The sequence below is a fragment of the Aythya fuligula genome, chromosome Z (assembly GCF_009819795.1).
Source record: "Aythya fuligula isolate bAytFul2 chromosome Z, bAytFul2.pri, whole genome shotgun sequence".
NCBI lineage: Eukaryota > Metazoa > Chordata > Aves > Anseriformes > Anatidae > Aythya > Aythya fuligula.
In genome coordinates, this window is record NC_045593.1 from 9,017,161 (window position 1) to 9,037,300 (window position 20,140).

Here is a 20,140-nt window from a genome sequence, read left to right on the forward strand (position 1 = left end):
TTTTCTATTAGCTGTCCCAGAACAGTTGGTGTCTCTTAGCACACACTTGGTTTTTTTTTTTTTTTTTTAGGATTGTATTTGAGATGAGTTTATAGCAGTGTATTAGAAAATTACCATACTGGGAAGAAACAAGGTTTTTATTCCTTAGTCTAGGTGCTGAGGTTAAGCTGACAGTCATCAGTTCAACTCATCTAGTCTGGGTGTGCTTAGTGTTTTACTGTCCCAAAACAAGGGATGTTGCTCTATAAATACCACAGTGTGTGCTCTGTGGCTGGTGTGAATTTCAGGCAAACAAGGCCATGGGAGGGGAGATGTCTCCCAGTTACTGTGTCAATAAGTCTAATAAAACAGGTATTTGTGTAATGAGCAACTTGGGCTGTGAGATGCAGAGACGCGATTGTGTTGGGCTTGCACGCTTGGATCATCCCAGTTAGAGCAGGACTGGTACCAGTGGGACTAACCAGGGCATGGCAGCAGCAGCAGTCAAGCTGGACTCTGAGCATTTCAGAGATAAGGCTGTCTCTGACCTGGCCATAATGTAAATGTAAGCACAAAGGCTGCCACAATTGCTACTTCTGCAGAAACACACGCTGTTGTATCCAAGTTCTCACGCTGCCAGCTCAAATCCTCTTTGGATGTCATGGCGTTGGTGGCCAGCGAGGTGCAGTTTGGATGCTGTGCTGTGTACTGCTTCTCAGTAAGGACCGGTGAGAATACTATTCTATTCTGCCTGGAGCTCTCTTTTGTTGTGGTTGTATGGGTGCCATGTAGGTTGTTCAGCCTGAGGGTGTCAGAGCTAGAGGAAATGCCCTCTGTGTCCCAACAGGGCTCTGGGATCATTGCATAGTGTGAGAGCTCAACTGATGACAGCACATAAACATTTGCCTCCAAGTTAACAGGATATTCCTGTTCCCAAAAGCTGCTTGTTCTCTTGGAGCTCGTGGCTGCATTATTGTAGATGAGTCAACAGTGAAGGAGCACAAATAGTACTTAAACTGTCATCCAGGTATGAAAATGGGCCATGTAAAAATGGCAAGTCACAGCTCACTGAGCAAGAGGTTAGTCACCAAACATCTCACATTGCCACTAATGTCTTGTCGGATCTGTAGCTCTCGGAGCAAAGTTACAAATGATTGCTAGACAAACACTTGAAATTGCTGTTATACACAGTCAAAAACCTTGCCTGTAATTCCAAAAGTTTAGACAAGTTAATGTAGAAACTGGCTACAATTTATTTTACGGGTTTTCTTGCACTTCTTCACAGCAGCTCATGGAAAACAAGCCTTTAGTCTGGCTTCTTGGAGGAGCTTGAGTCGTTGGTGATTCTGCCTAGTGAGTTTGCAGGGTGCCGGAACAGCTTTTGTCCTAAAACACTTCATAAATACTACGCGTAAATGATAGATGTAAAGCACAGATGGAGGACCATGAGGAGTCTGTGGCCTCTCACTGGGGTGATCACAAATAAGAGTGGATCTAGTCAGATTGCCATGTTTAAAAAGTCAGAATTGCAATACTGAATGTCTTGGGCTATTTCACTGTGTTTTGGTTAAAGCAGATCTGGGTTTTGGGCTGTTTTTTCCTTGTGACCATTTCTGTCCAAATGTTACTGTCCACTTGTATGCTAAAACTGTTTGTTTTTGTTGTTCCTCTTCCATAGCTGCTCTAGAGCTGGGTCATTTTAAAACTTATTTTGAATATGACAAACTAATGGCTCCTTCTATAGAGGCGTAACAGAACACAACATTCAGGAGAGCTTCAGATTCTGGTTGTGTAGGCATAGTGTTGTCACGAGGGAAGCTAAGATGCTGGGATTTTAACTTCAAAATTTGTTCAGCTAATGGAGTGTTGTAAAACCTAGTTATGGGCTAGAATATTATTTTTTAGAAGAACAAAACTGAAGCAATGAAGTCAGGGCATATTCAAAGTGTTTCTTGTCTTACAACTTCCGTTGTGTTGAGTCGCATTGTGTGGTTGGGGCAGCAGAGAGAGAGTAGCTGCCACATAGAGAAACGTAAGGTTTAACTGAAAGCATTAAGTTTGTAGGGTTTTTGATACCGTTTCTTCTTTTGATCTTAGGGCCTTTCAGCTATCTCGATGATGTCCCGTTTAAGATAGGAGACAAATTTAAAACCCCTGCGAAGGTTGGATTACCCATTGGTTTCTGCCTGCCAGATTCTTCTCAGCTTGTCAGAGAAGCCCAGGTAAGGATGGTTTGTGCACTTCTGCTCTTTCCGCTGCCACCCCAGGTCTTCAATGTGTTACTCTGTGAACTACATTTTTGTTCGGGTGTTAGTCTTCACTGTGCTTACTGTTATTTTATAGTCTTCTAGAATGTAGAGGAAGATAAGTATTGTAAGGTGTGCTGAAAGTTTCTTCTTACTCCTAGAAAAAGCCTGATGGCATTTATTTTCATGTATCTACTCCCCCCAAAAAATAGTGTTTTTAAACAGCTAAAGGTTTAAATGCTGCCCTGACAGTGCTAAACTAAAATTGTATTTTTAAGAGGAAGGACGGTAAGAATTGAAATACCCATGCTATGGCATACCCTCAAACAGCGTTCTACAAGTATGGCCACATTCTGTGCATTATCACTTTAATGGGGTGAAAAAATAAATTTCTGTTTCTTACTGTCTGTGCAGTACTGAGTGGGAGATCTTCTCCAGCCATGTAGCGAAGATGTTGCTGCTTGGTGTGGATTTCTTCCAGGTCTCTGAGGCACATGGCTCTTGCTGTAAACTTTTGGTAGCACAAAATCAATTACTTCAGCATAAATCCAATCTCCAAATGCAGGTTGTGATGCAGGAAATACAATTGAACTGTAGTTTTCTCATTTGAATCTGTGATTCTCCTTGGGCTGCCCAGTTTGTTGACTTCAGCATCAGCTGTGACAGATTGCTGTGGACAGGTCTGATTTTTTCTGCCCTGCCTATCTGCTGCAGAGCTGAATATCTGAATTTCCTGACATCATGGCTTGTTATTATAACCGTTAAGTGTTTGCCTGACTGATTGTCCCAATACACATACTTCCACCTAGTTAAGCTTGAGTAGGATTGCTGCATGAGGCTCTAATGTCCTGTGGCAGGTCTTGCTGTGCTATCCCTTTGTTTTCCAGCCAAGCTGGGGTTCAAATACAGTACACCTGGTTAGATTGCAGTGCCTCGAATAAAATGATGTGATCACGTAAGCTAAGCCTTGCACAGTACTCTTTGGCTTTTTTACAGCTCTGGTGGGAGCTATTCAAAATAGTAAAAGTGCACAGAGGCTAAATTGATCAAAACCATGTACTTAGTATTTCGTGTTTATGAACACCGTGGTTGTGTGTGTATACAGCTGTGATGTGTGTGTATACAGATGGCAAGGAGTGTGGAATGGATAGTGCCCAGCACTTCTGCCAGTGAGTTGTGTTTCAAAATCACCTTGTTGATAAATTGTATATTCCATCTCTTAGAGCTAAATAAGGAAAGGGAAAACTACTTTGTGTAGAGTTGAGATGGGTCTCCAGGTTCTCTCTGGAGCCTGCTGTGGGATGGATAACGCAGTGTGGGTCCCAGAAAAGTCCAACAGAGGCTTAGCAAATCTTCCTGGCTTGTTGCTCTGTAGAGCTAGGATGTCCTATTACCCATTTGGTTATGTGACATCATCCTGGCAAGCAGGCTGTAATTCTTGTGAGTCACAGGTAGGTTACACCCTGGGCTTAGCTTTGTAGGCTGTGTTCTGAGTGTTTTTCCATGACACGGAGGGCACTAAGGTCGTTTGGTCCTTGTAAGATACTAAAGCTTGACATATATTTATTGTGTTCAGAATTTTGTCCTCTCAGTCAGGCCACCACAGTGGCCTGCGTGCCTTTAGTGGGTAGCTTCTGTAAATGTCTTGTGTGCTAACCCAACCCTGAAGGAGCTGATGTTAAATGAGAAAAGCTTGTGGGGTCCAGTCAGTGCCAGTAACAGTGACAAAAACAGCTACTACTGGAAGTTATTGTCAGAGTAGCCAGCACATCCCCTTTGGCTGGAGAGCCATTAGCACAGGTATGAGAATGCTGATACCCCAGTGGGTCTAAAACTAGCGTGCAGTCCGTTAGGAATCTTTTAGGGGGAACTGATAAATACCTTATTGGTCTTTGGATGCAAAAATTACTCTGCTGTAGTCTTGAATCCTAGTTCAGTGGTGTCAGATCTGAGTGTGACTGTCCATCACGTGTGACATCGCTGTCACTGACACTTCAGGCTTCCACTGACTGCATCTATTTTATTGTTGGAAGAGGGGGAGGGAGTTGTGAAACTGATCTTGTGATCATCAGTAGCTCTAAACTAAACTAAGTGTAGGATGGACACAAAATACGAGATTTTTGGTCCAGACTATAGCCAGATTTTGCTGCTAGAGGTAAAACGAACTATTGCTGGTGTCTCCTGCCTTCCTGTGGGTTACAAGAGATGCTGTGGAAAAAAATTCTGTCCATGATGATTCATGTAGTTCTTGCTCTGTGTTACTTGTGTTACTTATGCTGTAAAGTAGTAGCTGTGATTCTTATAACTTGTCTTTATTTTTTTTCCTCTTTCCCTCTCTACCTCTGGTCAGTATGACTTCTCCCTGGAAAAGAAAACAATCGAGTGGGCTGAAGACATCAAAAAAATTCAAGCTGCCCAGAGAGAAGCTGAACGCAAGGCAGAAGAAGCAATAGCAAACTCAAAAGTAGCCCCAGAGGACAGCAACAGAATGGGGTTCTCAGAGGGACCTTGCCCTGAGGCCATGCCTCCTCCTATCAACCCCATCCTTGCTAGTCTGCAGCACAATAACATTCTTACTCCCACGCCAGCCGACAGCAGTGCTGTGAAGCAGAAAGTTCTTAGTCCACCTCGCCCCAAAGCAGACTTCAACCCAGCTGATTTTGAATGTGAAGAAGACCCATTTGACAAACTGGAATTAAAAACTATCGATGATAAGGAGGAGTTAAAAAACATTCTGGAAATCCACGTTGGTACTACTGGGCCGGTTGTTGCCCAGCTCTTAGATAGCAGTTTGCCCAAAGGAGGCTCTGAGTCTGTGTTGCAAGATCAGGAGGTTCTGGCATCCATAGAAAGGGCCACGTTGGACTTCAAGCCCCTTCACAAACCCAATGGCTTTATCACTTTACCGCAGTTGGGAAACTGTGAAAAGATGTCCTTGTCTTCCAAAGTGTCCCTGTCCCCCATCACTTCAGTGAGCAATATCAAATCCCTGTCCTTTCCTAAACTTGACTCCGATGAGAGTGATCAAAAATCATCAAAGCTCATGAGCACTTTCCACAGCACTACCTGTCTCCGCAACGGCACTTTCCTCAGCTCTTTGCAGTCCTGTGCTCAGACTAAAGCCAGTGAACTGAACGGACACCATGTGGTTGGTCTGTCTGCTTTAAACGAGGACAGTGGCATGGAGACATCAACGTTATCCTCTTCGACCAGGCTGCCTTCCCTGGCTGTGTCAACAGTTTGTACGGAAGAAGAATCGTCTCAAAGCACAGTGACCACGGTAAACGCGCGGTGGATTAAAGCGGGGCTTGTGGGGGAGATGTGGAGGTGTGGAGGCAAATGTTGATTCTAAAATGTCCCGTGGCTTTGTTTTTAGCTTCATCTAATGTGTGGCGTATAGATAAGGCAGATCATGTGCAGTAATTCTTTTATGTGGCAAATCGATCTGCCCAACAGGTCTTCATGCTGGCAGTTGTGAACCTTAGACTGCTACTCACAGGCTGCTTCACCCTGCTCTGCCACATCTCTTAACTTGCAACCAATTCTGGTGACTTCTTCAGCTTCTCAGCTCTTGTTGTTCATAATAACAGTTAGCTCAAAAGGCATGCAGTTATGTATAAGATTTCTTCGATGATTTCTTACCTGTGAGGGTGGGAGAATTGCTTTTTGGATACCAAAAGCAATTTTGAAAATCATCTCAGACTTACAGATTTTGGTTGCTGTACAGCTCTGAGACAGGAGTTTGAAGCTTCATTGCTTCCAACTTGGAGCAAGTTCTGAGAGTGCTTTGGGGAAACCTAACTTCATGCCATCTGTTGTGGCTTTGTGAGTGGGAGTCCAGGCTTGAGTAAAATTTGTGCTTTTTTCTAAAGAACCTAAGATCTGGACACCAATACTCGTGAATTCTAATGAAAACTGCATAGCCAAATTGGCTCTAAAATCTGAGATTTGGAAGGCTTCTTCTGTCTGCAAAAGTGGTTCTGTGTTCTTGCTGGTGTACTCCAGGTTTTTGTGACACCATGTGCCCTAAACACAGTGACAGTCCTTCTCTTCCCACAGTCCTATCACCTCTTCTCAGGCTTAAGTATATACAGTGTTATTTGAGAAATACAATATTCTGGCAACTAGTGTATCCCTAGCACAGCAGAATAGGTGTTCATTGACTGCTAAACCAAACGCACCCAGTAAGCTTCGGCAGGAGCAGCGGTGTGCTGAGCAAATGCTTGCTGCTACACCTCGCAGGCTTGAGGGGAGGTTGTGTCATTTTATGTGGCTCAGAGATGAAACCTTGAAGCATGACATCTCCAGGGATTAACGTGAGAGATCACTCACAGCTAGATAGGTGGGCTTTAAGATAGCCAAATTCTCACTCCAGGTGCTTAAATCTCTGCTAGGTTAAATCCTATTGAAGACCGAGAGGGGAGATGTGTTCTCAAGAATGCTGTAAGGGAAGGTACAAAATGTTTTTAAAAACTAAAAAAGGAGTTACCAAATAGACTTACTAGGAAACATAATAAAGATCATCACTTGAAACTGTGTTTTGGAAGTAGCAAGCCAAGAAATAGGTGTGTTGACAGAACTAGTTCTTCCCATTGAAGTTCCAAGGCGTCTGAATATGCTTGTTTCCTATTTCCACGATAAGGTCCCAGTGGCTGGAAAAGGACAGCAGAGTTGCACGAAGTTGAAGTATAGGCAAGGACCGTAACAAAAATCCTCACAGTATGAAAAGGATAGAGAAGGAAGTCAGAGTAACCCATGTGGCCACCAGAAGAAGGACACAATCCTCCTACCGCAAGATTGCATGAGAAGAAGCCTGGTGATTTTATAAAGCTTCAGTACACTTCTGTCCCAGTGTGTTGCACAGTGCTGTTTACATACACATTTTTCCCTTCACAAGTTCAGAAATCATAACTTTGGATTTGGCGTTGCCACTGGAGCATGTTTTACCAGTGAATTGGATCTAAGGTTTTTTGGATGCAAATAAACTTGTGATTTCTCTGCTGCGCTGATTCTGGCCTGGGTGATTCCCTTTTTCCTCGCGGTGTTTCTTGAAGCTTGCGGGTTTGCTTTTTGCAACTTTGGCGGAGGAATAAATGACTAGCGAAGGAATTAAACAGTTGTTTAGAGACCTGAATTTGTATGGCATGCCTTATTTGTGTAAATACCTGGTTATGGGAGGATGGATGGATGGACCTGATGGACCATTCCGAATGTACTGCTGCATTAACACGAAGTGCTAAGCACACCAGCCTGCAGGTGAAGCTCCCAGCTTGTTTACAAAGTCCCTAAAAGCAGGAACAGTGTGCAAGCATGGGCTGAAAGCACTGCACGCCTTCTCAAAAGGTACTGAATGAAGTATGCAGCCTTGAGTCTTAAGGGAGCACAGCTTCTGAGTGGCCAGCTCTGTCTCCTGCAATTCCTTTGGGTGCTTCTCTCCTCCACTGGAAGTCTTTGATCATGAGCACGGGTTATCAGGCTCAAGTAGATTGAGGAGCTGCTTTTCCATGGCTTGAATCCCTGGTGTCAGAAACAGTTTGGGTTCTTTTCGCTGTTGCATTAATAACAGAGCATCATTCATTTGGGGAATTTGATAGCCAGCTGATTTTAGACCCCTGTTTCACTGTATCCCATGTTCTAGTGCTTTATGCTCTGCCAAGAGTCTGGAGAAGGGTGTAATTTGAGGAGCTTTCAACCGCTCTTACCACCGTGAGGACAGGTTTTTAGGTAAACCAGTCCATCAGGCTGCATGGGATTTCTCAGGTGTTGTGTCCTAGAAGAAAAATGGAGTGGCAATGTACCTGTAGAACAAACCTCCTCACCTCCCCCAGTCCTTCTTGGGGCCCAAAGGACTTTCTGGAAGAAGTGGGCACGCTTTCAAGCAATTGATGGCTGAAAAAGTATTAAGAAAGGCCATGTCCTGAGGGTTTTGGTGAAAAGTGATTTCTTCCAGCTTCTTCTAACTCTATTTAAGTCTTCCTGTGTTTTAAATGGATTAATTGAAACGTGCAGACCTTGGGCAAAGTAAAGTAGAGCTGTTGGTTGGTTGTGCCCCTTGGCAGACCAGTTCTGCAGAAATGGAGCGGGTGTACAGCCCTGGCACTGCTGGGATCCCTCTCCAGGCTGTGTTGGAAACTGAACAGTCAGGACAGGGGAGGCCTCGTGTGCTACTGAAAATGGGTAATTTCTGTGCTGTCTGGTTGGAGCTTCCCAAAGTGGCTGCTGCTCCCCATTGCTGATTTTTCTCCTGCCAGATATTTTTAAAGAATAATTTAACAGCCCAAGTTTGATACGAGTGATGTGAAACAGCCCTTTGAGGTGGCTACTTTAAGATTCCTCTTGAAGTAAGAGCAGTTGGCTCCTTTTCAACCCAGCAAAAAGCTTACTAAGGGAAAGCACAAAGTTTTACAGAGACAGGTGTTGTTAGCCCTGTGCTGGGGATGGGGCAATGTTGGATGCTGGTGGAGCACCACGTGCATGTAGCCAGTGCGCCGTGTTGTCTATACACAGCACGTGAATGCAGTGCTCTGAGAGCAGAACAAACAAACCTTGTGATGACTATCTCACACCTACACACAGCTGCATAACTTCTGCATTTCGTGGATTACTGATCAGGCCACAGGTCTCTGCAGTACGGTAGACACAGTCCCCAATCTTTTCCTTGAAACTTTTTTCCCCAGATGTAGCAAACTCTGCTTGTGTGTCATGTTCACCACCTCATTCCTGTGCTGTCCCACAGGTACACCCAGACAACAAGGAAACAGAAATGCCTACGGTAAGTTTCCACATGCCTTTGTGCTTGCACTGCCTGGTATTTGCAAAAAGCTGCTGAGGTGTTTCCAGAGGTAACATTCCTTCGAGTACAGAAAATCATAGGTGATGAGTGAACTGCAGGATGAGGGAAGCAATCCTTTGCTTCATCCAAGGTTGTGTTTTCCCATATCATAAGGGCCTTTACTGTTGGAAGGTTTGGCAGTTAGAAAGCTTCAGTCCTGCCAGTAAGAGAGGGTGTACGGCAGGAAATCTGGGTAATCAAATGTCTTGATGAGGGTAAAAAGGGTGTGGTGGGAGTCAGACTACCTAAAGTGCGTGTTTCCATCCTAACAGTGAGCATCTTCCCCAGCACAGCCTTGGAAGTCTCCAGTTAATGAATTTTGCTGGGTGTCCTAGTTCTGCAGTAGCCAGAAATGGGGACACGGATGCAAAAGATGACCGCCATCTAAGCCTCTGGGTTTTCCCTTGTAGGTAATGCACCAAAATTTCCCAGCGTCTCAAGTGCCCAATAACACCAGCTGTGCAAAGCGGCCGGGTGGCCCCGCTCCAGATGTACAGCAGGCCCTCTCTGCCAGCGAGAGGCAGTGCGTGGAGACCGTCGTCAACATGGGGTACTCGCCTGAGAACGTCCTGAAAGCCATGAAGAAGAAGGGACAGAACATAGACCAGGTGAGAGCTTTTGCAGGAAGAGAGAAACCTTTGAGCGGGCGCTGATTCTGCTGAGAAACAGACTGGGCTTTGCAAAATGTAGGGGGAGGGCACTTTATTCCAACGGTGGCTTGCAGAACTGCTCCAGAGGTTTTCACCTGGCACAAAAGGCTCCCCAAACCAAAGAGCATCTGCAGAAGTTTCTGTTAAACTGCCTGAGGCAGCACAGTCTTCCTAGGAGCCACAAAACAGCCCAGAGGAAGCTTGGCATGGATCCATGCCTTCAGTGCTGCGTGACCAAAAAGCAAAGCGCCTTCCCTGTTCTGAGCACAAGGGGTTACTCTGCTGCTGCCTCCCCCTGCAGGGAGATGGGCCCCTGCGGGCTTACTGCAGCCCTGGAAGGCTCAGGAGGTACCAGTGACCGACTTTTTGCGTGCTCTGGCTGTGGTGCTTCCTGCCATGTGTTGTTTCAAATGCTCGCTAAAACCAGGTCACGGAGCATAAAGCGTGGCGAGGTGAAGCGTGGCTCTGGGTCTTGGATCAGCTTCAAACAAAGCGATGTTTTGAAGACAGAGGAGCGTGGCCAGGCTTTCTGTGCTGGTCCTGTGCTCCCTGCACACTGCACAGAGCGTTGCCTTGGCAGGAGGAGCGTGCTGGTAGCTGCTGTGCTGCGCAGGATTTGGCTGCTGGTAGAGCTGCTCTGCTTGCCTGCTGCCTAAGAATCAAGAGCACTATCTCATTCCTAGCACTACCTTTCTCTTACCTGTCAGACTCTCACCCCCTACCTCTCTGAACTGAGAATGAATGAGAAATGTGGCAGCAATTTCTGGGTATGTGAGCTGGGATTTGCAGCTTGATCAGCAGTGTGCTGAGGTGATCTTAAGAAGCTGACTGCTTCCAGATTGTGTTACCTCTTCTGGCTGAGAGGAAGCTAAAAGCTGGTGTAGCTTGGTTGCTGGACCTACAGTACCCCTTCAAAAACTCAGAATAAAAAATCTTAAATTAATCTGAATCTTAAATTTCTTTTAATCTTAATTTTCTGCCTCCGTAGTGATTCAGAATAGAAGGCTAGAGAAGGAAGGCCATTTGACTGGAGTGAAAGATGAAGCTGATGGGGAGAGCACAAAGACAGAAGGACTTGTTTGCTTTTTTTTTTGAGCAAGCTCTTGCATAAGGAGGGTCTCAAGATAGAGCAGGAAGAGCTTTGTCTCGGTTCCTGGTGAAGCCTGGGACGGAATTGTGCTCAGTTCCTCTGCACGTACAGAGGTGTGTGACTGTGTGCTGTGAATGCAGCTCTGCAAACTTCTTTGTTTTGTTTCCTGCAGGTTTTGGATTACCTGTTTGCACATGGACAGCTTTGTGAGAAGGGCTTTGATCCACTTCTTGTTGAAGCAGCTTTGGAAATGCATCAGTGTTCAGAGGAGAAGGTGAGGGTGCCGTGTGCTCTGCAATAGTGAGAATGCGCCACAAAGGGGAATTCCAGCAGCAGTTCCTCTATAAAGTGGTCGGTGTAATTCTAGCTCCATGGTAATGCTGCCTTGTCAAAACGGGCTGCCAAGGAACATCCTTGTGGTGATAAAGGGAGTATGTTAAAACAGATTTCTTCTGCATTGCTTTATGACCTGTACTTGCATGTGATTTTATGGGAATGATGGTTTTTTTTTTTTTAAAGACCCTGCTTAGTTTGATGGCAATGTTCAAACCACAGTGTCGTCTTTTGGGCAAGGTGCTTGGTACAGAGAGAGTTAACTTCAGAAGCAGGAAATTACAGCCAGGGCAAGCTGGAAGGATTTTGATGATAAATTTTCTCCACTGTGCAAAAAATGCACCTGCCTGGCAAATTCAGTTAGGGCTCTGTGTGAAAAAATCTGGTAAATACAGCTTTTGTGGGCCTGTTTTATAGTGTGGCTGCTTTGCCAGCACCAAAGGTACAGAGGCAGGAATAGAGGACAGCAGAACTGCTTTTTAGTGTATGCCAGCCTGTCGTGTGCTGAGTTATAACGGGAAATCTTTGGAGGTGCCATCCACCCACCCTCCCCCTGACATATGCATACAGCTCATGATGAGCTTGCAAACAGAGGAACAGCAGTGTGAAGATAAGGGAAGTGACAGTGTTTTGGAAACACGTTTGCTGGTGGCTTAACCCCCAGCTGGAAATGACTGATCTCCTGGTTGTCTGTTTTAACCTGGTTTTCCCCTCTGGAGAGGAGGCACTGGAAGTAGCAGAGGGTTCATAACTGTTGGAGTTGATTTACTAGTTGTCCCTGTTTTTTCAGAGCTCTGGAAGGATTTATGTGATGTTGATAGCATAGCACATGGTGTTGTGGTGGATTTACCCTGCTGGGCAGCTGAACTCCACCACAACAGCACTCACTCCCCCTCCTTGAAAGAAGAGGGGGAGAAGAAAGTATCCTTCCCCCTTTCCCAGCTTTTCTTGCTGTGACATCCCATGCTATAGAATATCCCTTTGGTTTAGATCAGCTATGTGATGTTCCCTGCCCATCTCTTGCCTGCTGGCTTTTGGGGGCCTTGGAGGGAGTCCTGGTGCTGTGCCAGCACTGCTCAGCAGCAGACACAACACTGGTGTGACTCCACTGCTGTTCTAGTGACAAGTGCACAGCACAGCACTGTGTGGGTCACTGCAGGGAATGTTATATCCCAGACAGACCCAGTACAAATGTCCAGTAGTTTTTTTTGTAATACCCCTGTTTTGCCCTAGATCTGAAGAGTCATTTGATAGCGAGGGCTGTTGTGCTGTTACCAAAGTCAAGGTAACTTGAAAAACTTTAGAGGCTGCTGGATGGGGAGCAAAGTGGATATTAATCAGCCTTTCTGGAAGTCTGAATGGGGACAGGCTGATCAGTTTCTACTGAGAGAGACTTCCCCAGACTAAGCTTCGGTGCTTTCACTGAAGAGGGTTTGGGAGATGCAGGACTGCAAATGCTGGGTACCGAAAGTGAGGTCCAAGGGCTGCTGCACACAGAGCCCTGACGACTCTCTTTGGAGTGGATTTGCTTCAAACTGAGCATGTGTGGGCTGTGCACGGAAGTGGGATTGTCCCCATGGGGTGCCTGGTTGCTGAAGACCATTTCTGTGCTAAACCCCAGCTCTGAGTAAGACTGAGCCCTGATCTTTTCTCTTACAAAGAATCGTCTGTCTCTTTCAGATCACAGAACTTCTCCAACTAATGAGTCAGTTTAAAGAAATGGGCTTTGAACTAAAAGACATTAAGGAGGTCTTATTATTACATAACAATGACCAACACAATGCTTTGGAAGATCTAATGGCCCGTGCAGGAGCCAGCTGAAAACACATTCCTGGGATCTCGGCGTGCCACGGAGCAGGACTAGCCCCGCCACCTCCGCATCCAATGTGACTTGCTCTCGGCAGGAAGGAGTCCGGCTTTTCACACCCATGGGAGAGTGACTGAGCAAGCCTACCTGCGTGCATCACTCCAGCATTTCTCTTTCCACTGGGAGCCAACTTTCTTTCTTAAATTAAATTTTTTAAGTGTCCTTTCCTAAGTTTCCTTTTTTCCAGCTTGGCCACGGAGAGTTTAAACTGCCCAGCCGCTACTGGAATTGTACATAGGCAGAGACCGGTGTGGTTGCCCCCACTGTTGCACTGGAGTTGGACAGAAGAATTTGAAGTTGGTTCTGAAACCTAGGATGCTTTGGTTCTTTGAAGCTGCTTTCATGGTGTCTGCTTGTACTGAATTACTTGACTGTGTCACAGTCCAGATTAACTGGTTAAATTTGACCTTTAGTGCAATGGAATTTTATTTTTTTGGTTGAAAGTTAGCCTATAACTTAGTAAAAACACTGGTTCAGAAACTGTCGCTATGCATAAAGAGAAGCTGTTCCTCTTGTGTTTTTTTAACCCATGCATCCAATACTTCTGCCAGACACGAGCGTCCAATGCTGAGCGGTGCATAAGTTTGCTTGGAGCAGGTAAGCTGTGAACTCGACCTGGACCTGCCACTTCTGTTGGTTCTTGAACCCGAAGGCAGAGAGGTGGGGCTCAGTATTCTTAATCCCCCAGGCTTGTAGGATATTTAAGAAAATGTTCTGCTAGGAAATCAATCATCTTTTGTTTTAAATAATACTCGGTGTGATGCAGGAGGTTTCTTTCAAGCACTTTCTTTAAAACAAATATACTCACTGCATTAGTTCCATTTCCCACACTGCTGTAGAATTACATAATAACATCTAGTACTAGAAATCAGGTTTGGGGTTGTTTTTGATAGTACCAAGTATTATGTTGTACATTGTTCAAGTTCTAAATACATAAAATATCATCAGTCTTGAGGAATATTTAGAGTAATTTGCTAAATATTTTGATTCTGCAGAAGAACAACTAATAAAACCCTCAAATGTAACTCCCAGTGTCATGGTTCCCATCTCTCATGCTCTTTGGCTTCAGCAGATGAAGAACTTGCTTGATCCCGCAAGCCCAGGTGCTGCCCATTCCTGTGGGCACACACGAACATGGTCTGCGTTGAGCAGAGCTACCCGAGGTGTCCAGGCAGGTGGCTGCAGTGGTGGAAGGTGCTGCTTTTTTTTTTATTATTACAAGAAAAAAAAAAGCCTAGGGATCCAAATTCATTTTAGAGCATGGAGCTGGGAGCATCGGACTTTGGGAGGGGAAGACAGCTCGGCTCCTTGCCTTAGGTCAGATTTTTCAGTAGGAGGTTTTATAGTTCATCAGGACCCTGAAGGAGATGGCATCAGCCTGTGTTACGCTATTAACTTTGTACAGCCAGAACGTCTCCTGTGGGGCCGGTGTTAACTCCTGGAGTTCTGTGAGGAGAACAATGTTAATTACATACCTTTATTTAAAACAAAATGATGTTGAGGAGGGACACAGCTGCAAGTATCTTAAGAGATCTGGAGATGAATGATGAGCAGGACCAGGGCAGACTTCCGTGCGTTGTATCCTGTAGCACCAAGCTTCACCAGCTTCCAGTGCTGGGGCTGAGAAAAGCTTGTCCAAGAAGAACGTTCACCAGCTGATGGTCAGCAATTAATGTCTAGTTTGGGCTGCCTCTGGGGGCTCGGGTTAATCAGGTGCCCAGCTTTCCTTCCCAGGTGGGAAATGTGACAGTGTGAAACAAGGAAATGGAGCTCTGATCAGTCAGAGAAGCTGGAAAACAATAAACCTGCTTTACTGTTACTGCTGTGAGCGTGTGGTTGTGTTGCTTGTTTCTGAGAGTTAATATCCATACGGTTTCCTGTCTGGTACTAGGCAGTCCTGAACAGACCTACTTCGACCAAACCTCTGAATAAAATCATCTGTTTGGTTAATGTGAGTTAACTTTTGTTTGGGGATGAGGCTGGGTTCTCCTTTCCTTCTAGGTGGTGAGAAGACAACTCTTCCTGGTGAGTCTTGAGACCTGTACTTTCCTTTGGGTTCTCAAATCAGCAGACTGACTGACGTACCTAGTAGATGGCACTCGGGTATCTTAGCTTTGCCAGAGGCTGTTCTGCCTCTGCGCTAGCTGAATGCCGAGGTCTGGGTGTTGGGATGAGGAGTGTAGAGGCAAAGCAGAAACTGCTGCCTGCTGGGCTCTGCCAGACCCTGTGCACCTGGGAGCTGGAGAGCGAGCTGCTGAAATGTGGAACAACAAGCTGGGGGCCATGGGCATTGTGCAGATTCCCTACTGATCTCTGCTGATCTTTTACAATCAAGCATTTAGTCATTTTGATCACATTTACTTTAGAACAGATTTTACCAGAGCTCTGTAGTAAATTGAATTTTATTTTAAATAATGTAAACTAGTCAAATAAAACATCAAGCTTGTACCATGAACATTAATAGTCTTTGTTGCACTTGCATACAAAAGTGAATCCATTTTACTCCCGTATTTATTGGATTATACAGGGCCAGTCCCTCAAAAATCTTCTGAGAAGACTGCTGTAGCAACAACACAAACAAAATTCACATACGTTCTCCACGTTGAAAAGAAAACCATTTGTTTCAGGTGTCAGTGCAAGCAGCTGGGAGGGGATGACACTTTCAAACACTGTTAGCACACCTTCACACAAGAGTTAAAGCAGCATCTAGGTAATAACCCGAAGAGTGGAGAGAAAAACACTACCCCTTGCAATAACAGTGCTGGTTGTTTCCGATGCAGGCTCTGAGCCCAGCTTTGGTATCTCCTGGGCATGCAGCAGTTCAACAGTGTCAGTAGCCCTGTTACTGCTAAGGGTAGGTGAATTTTCACAGCCAGAGCTGCTTTTATTTTAGTAGAGCCTCACATGCAGCAGGGGACACACTGCTCTGAGAACAGGTTGATGATAAAATCTTGTATCAAACAAGGTACAACCTCATGGGTTACCTGGGTTACTCTTCTGAAAGCACCAAGGTTAGGACATGGCACTATGGTGCTGTGTGAACGGTTCTCCCGTGGGGCTGCTTTAGGGATGACCAGCTTAGGTAAGAGATGGGGAAAGACTGAATGTACTTCTGCTGAGCTCCTCTTTAAATCCTCTGCTGGGTTAAATTACAATCACTCCCCCGTCCCAAATGTCAAAGTACACGGAGGGAAAGTTTTCCCTCTCTTTTCACCCAGCTAGCACTGCGCTGCTGGCACCACCTCTCACTTTCTCGTGACCTGTGTGCACATCCTGCGGTCCCACCTTTTCCTCACCTCCAAGCTAACTCGTGAAAGTGCTCAGCAGCTCTGATTGTTCTGTGTGCTCTCTGAGCAAGGGCTATGGGAACTACTGCAAGTGCTCACATCTAGTTTTGCTTTCAGAAGGCAGAAGGACTAACCAGCTGCCATGTCTTCTCCTCACCTTGTGCAGGGGAAACTGTCCCTGTCTCCAGGAGGATGAGGCACTGAGGCTGAAGAGCCTTGCTCCTGGATGCCTCATTTCTCTAAGCAAATGAAGCTTCTTAAAATGGAACTGGGAGGCCTTGCTTCATGTGTGACTTGCTGGTGGCCTGGAGCTGGGACACAGGAACCATCCTGAGGTCTCTAAACTCAGAGCCTGGTTACATCTCAGGAGCAAGAGGGACTAAATACCCTCCCTCAAGAATCAGAGCCCTGATGTAGGACTTTCTTCCTCAGTTACAGCTGTCACTCCTTCCCTTGCACTCCTGTTCCCCAGGGCTATGCTGTGTGACATTCCTTGCATCCAAAAATCAACCCAGAGAGCTGTGTAACTGTGACTGCTGTGCTGCTGCTGCCAAACCTGGCTCGTGGGGGGCAGCTGTAGAAGCAGGCGGTGAAATTTGCATCTGGTCAGACAAAGCATTCCATTACCCTTAGCATTTGTGCCTATTGAACTACCACAGCCATCACCAAGGAAACGCTGAGATGGCTGAGTATGTTGTGGCAGCCCTAATTTTGGAGTGGGAGCACTTGCAGAGCGTTGTTTTAGCCGAGCGTGTTTCATGGTCTCTTGTGGCTTCAGCAAGTGGGCTTATTCTGTGGTTCAGCAGCAAGCAGCAGCAGAGATCTTGCATGGTTCCAGCTTTGTTCTGTAGTTCTGGTCTCAACTACCAGGTTGGTGTAATGGCACTGTCAGCTTCTTAACTCCCACTGCCTATAACTGCACCCTTCTGATGTGACAAATCAGTTGTCAACGCAGACCACGGCCACTCTGCAGCTGAGCAGAGCTCAGACATGGCTTGCAGAAGGAGAGCTTTTGTCTTCCTTCTCTTGGCACCAGTGAAAACAATGAGCTCATTAACACGCTAGATGAACCTGTGGTACAAAGTCCCTTGTACATAAGCCTCCTACTCAGCCGCTCGTTACTTGTGACTTCAGTGATCTCTTTCAGCAGGTCTGAGCGTTAGTCCCACGCAAAGAACTCCAGTGGCCTTCCTTCTGAAAGCCCAGAACTTCACATCCTGCCTTGATTTTCATTTACTTTTGGTCTAGTTAGTGTACTTAAGCTGTTTCTTCACTTCTGTTTGCAAACACTTTTCTGGATTGCTTTTGAACATTTTTGTCCAGACCTGAGTCTGGCTTCAAAGTGTTGTTTTTTTTTCTTTTCCCCTCATTTTCTTAGCAGCACAGAAGTGCCTCTAACGTGAAAAGCTGCTGTGAGTACTGTAGACAGGACTGCCTGCCTCTTGGTGAGATATTTAAGCACTGCTGAGTTGTTATTCTTAAGAAAGTGTCTTATTGGTATTAAGGAAATACAAATCTCACGTTGCCAAGTAATCATCTCTTATTTTCTCAGAATTCTTTCCATCGTTAGCTAAAATATGCACTAATCACAAACCATCAAACCAAAAGCTAGCCCCTTCCCACCCACGCTCTGCAGCACCCAGTGTGGTGAAACACTCGCTGGCTGTTTCCAAAACTGTTCTTGTGCGTGTGTAAGCACAGCAGGTCTAAACTGGTGGAGGTGTTTGCAGGGATGTGTCAGCGCTAGGAGAGGCTAAATAGAGCTGAAGCTGGGCTCGCATGGTTTGGATGCATTTTGACTTCAGTACCAGGATTTCATCTAGCTTGGTGACGAAATTCTGAAAATCCTGGGAAGGAAGGCAAAAGGAAAGTTTAGGGAACAACAGGAGCAGAAGGTTGGAGACATTCAGCGTTATTTTATATACTGCAGCAGTACAAAAACCCATGTTTTCCAAGCTATAGTAAATTTATTTAGTGTTTCCTTCTTGAAGCCCTGACCCTTATAGACAGCAAAGCTTAATACCTCTAAATACTGAGGTTAACTTATTACTCTCCTTTTTTTTTCTTTATTTTTTTTTTATTCTGTTGGTGAAATTAGAGCTACTATGCTGGTTTCAGAAAAAATGCATAAGGCTCCTGCTATCATCTTTCTACACAGGTTAGCTTTTAAAGGGTTAGGTATAGAGACTGGAGATCTGATGTACAGTTTTACAACGTACTGAGCTGTGTTCCAGACACTTCTTGTGTTGCATTTAACAGTCACAAAGATAAATGGTGAGCTGGGCACCTCACTGATCGACATAATAACCCATTTTATGGAGAAATGCGAGGGAAGGGATTATTTCGCATCAGCTCGCAGGGCTTGTCCAAATGCTGCCTGGCTACAGGTCTGCCAGACTGCACATGAGAAACAGCAGCTGTGCATAGCCCAGGCCAAGTGGAACCTCACCTTCCATCATGACCTGCCACAAAATGTGATCTAAAACTCTGATTACAATGAAGTGGATGCAGTTATTTTTAAGTAGGTCTTGTGTTAATAATTGCTCTGGTCTCCAGCTGAGAGAAGAGCTCGGTGCATTTATTCACAGGTCAGTATCTAAGAAGTTGGGAAGCGTCAGTATCCTTGAGGCTAGGTGCTGCAACTGCTACCACACGAAAATTAATCATTCACAAGCTCATTTGGCAGAACTCCAGCTATCTCATGCATTGTATCTTTGTCCTGCATGGACATCAGCACTAATGAAGACTAGCCCAGCTGCCCTAGATTATGTTTCTTAAGCACTTTAAACACTGTATGGTTCAGTGTGTGGCTGGTCTTGGCAGGAATCTCTCCTGCAGCCACAGTTTCACGGCTGGAGAAGTTGCAACCATCTGAAAGTGGAATGAGAGAAACTGATATGGGAAGTCCAAGCTAACTGCATTGTCCAAAGCAAGGTCATGCTGTAGTGTTAAGTTATTCACCCACTGCTGGGAGGCCTGGCATGTCAGAATTGTCAGAACTGTCAGAATTCTGTTGTCCAGAAAATTATTGCTTGCTACAAGGGGCAAATAATAGCAGCGTGTGACCAATAATTTGCAAGAAAAAATCTCAGATACAATAAAATAAGAATTAAAAAAAAAAGGTTGCTTTTTATCATAGCATTCTCTGCCACAAAACTAATGCAGCTTATGGCTCTTATACTGCTTTGTGAACTTGTGCATTATCTGGTAATACAGTGCAGGCGGCTGGAAGTCACAGCAGATAAACCACGGGGTGGCTCCAGTCTGAATTCCCTGAGGCAAGAGTCTCTGTAGCTGTACTGCAAATCTGAACTGTGATAGCAATTAAAGTGGTTGTGATAATGTAATGCAGTAACATAATTTGGCTTTATTGATAAGATGAGGGAACAGGGAAGGCAGGAGGTTCTCACTGAGATGAGCTGGGTGAGAGTTAAGACTTGTCACACAGCTGTGACATGCAACTGTTAGGATGCAGGAGAAACTAAGAACTGGCTGGTGCTGGGGCTGTGCAGGTGCCAGGCTTGAGGTCCAGCCTTTACCAATGTAATCCAAGACACAGACAAGCTAAGGAATGCTTGAGTGACAGAAATTAAGAGCCTGTGAGGACACAAGTCACAGCAGATTGAGCACTAGAGGGAGTGGGGCCAGGCACAGCTGCAGTTTGATAAGCAAGGGACTCCCAGGAGGAAGAGGCCATGTGGCACACCACCACCAGTTGTGCCATCCCAGTGTCATGCTTCACAGGTGTGCTGGTTTCTCCTGTATTGACTTACTTGGTCCAGCCTAAAAGGAGAAAAACTCCACCTGACGAGGTGCCCGGATGGGTATGGTCTGGCACCAATACCCCAAGATAAGA

The 20,140-nt window shown here is 45.5% G+C and overlaps 2 protein-coding genes across 4 annotated transcripts in view; one reads left to right on the forward strand and one right to left on the reverse strand.

Moving 5' to 3' along the window:
* Positions 1–14,022, forward strand: part of UBAP1 (ubiquitin associated protein 1) — a 33,547-nt gene extending 19,525 nt beyond the window's left edge. For 2 of the 3 annotated variants that reach the window (XM_032205948.1, XM_032205949.1), the window contains exons 3-8: positions 2,077–2,201; positions 4,576–5,505; positions 8,962–8,997; positions 9,468–9,665; positions 10,970–11,071; positions 12,811–14,022. In XM_032205948.1, the coding sequence (XP_032061839.1) occupies positions 2,077–2,201; positions 4,576–5,505; positions 8,962–8,997; positions 9,468–9,665; positions 10,970–11,071; positions 12,811–12,951 (1,532 nt within the window). In that variant the 3' untranslated portion in view covers positions 12,952–14,022. The remainder of the gene's footprint in view (positions 1–2,076; positions 2,202–4,575; positions 5,506–8,961; positions 8,998–9,467; positions 9,666–10,969; positions 11,072–12,810) is intronic. The other variant, XM_032205950.1, reaches the window with a different exon arrangement.
* Positions 14,023–17,273: 3,251 nt separating this feature from the next.
* KIF24 (kinesin family member 24) overlaps positions 17,274–20,140 on the reverse strand; it is a 32,064-nt gene continuing 29,197 nt past the window's right edge. Inside the window, exon 14 of the mRNA XM_032205296.1 lies at positions 17,274–18,131. Coding sequence (XP_032061187.1) covers positions 17,991–18,131 — 141 coding nt within the window. The 3' untranslated portion in view covers positions 17,274–17,990. The remainder of the gene's footprint in view (positions 18,132–20,140) is intronic.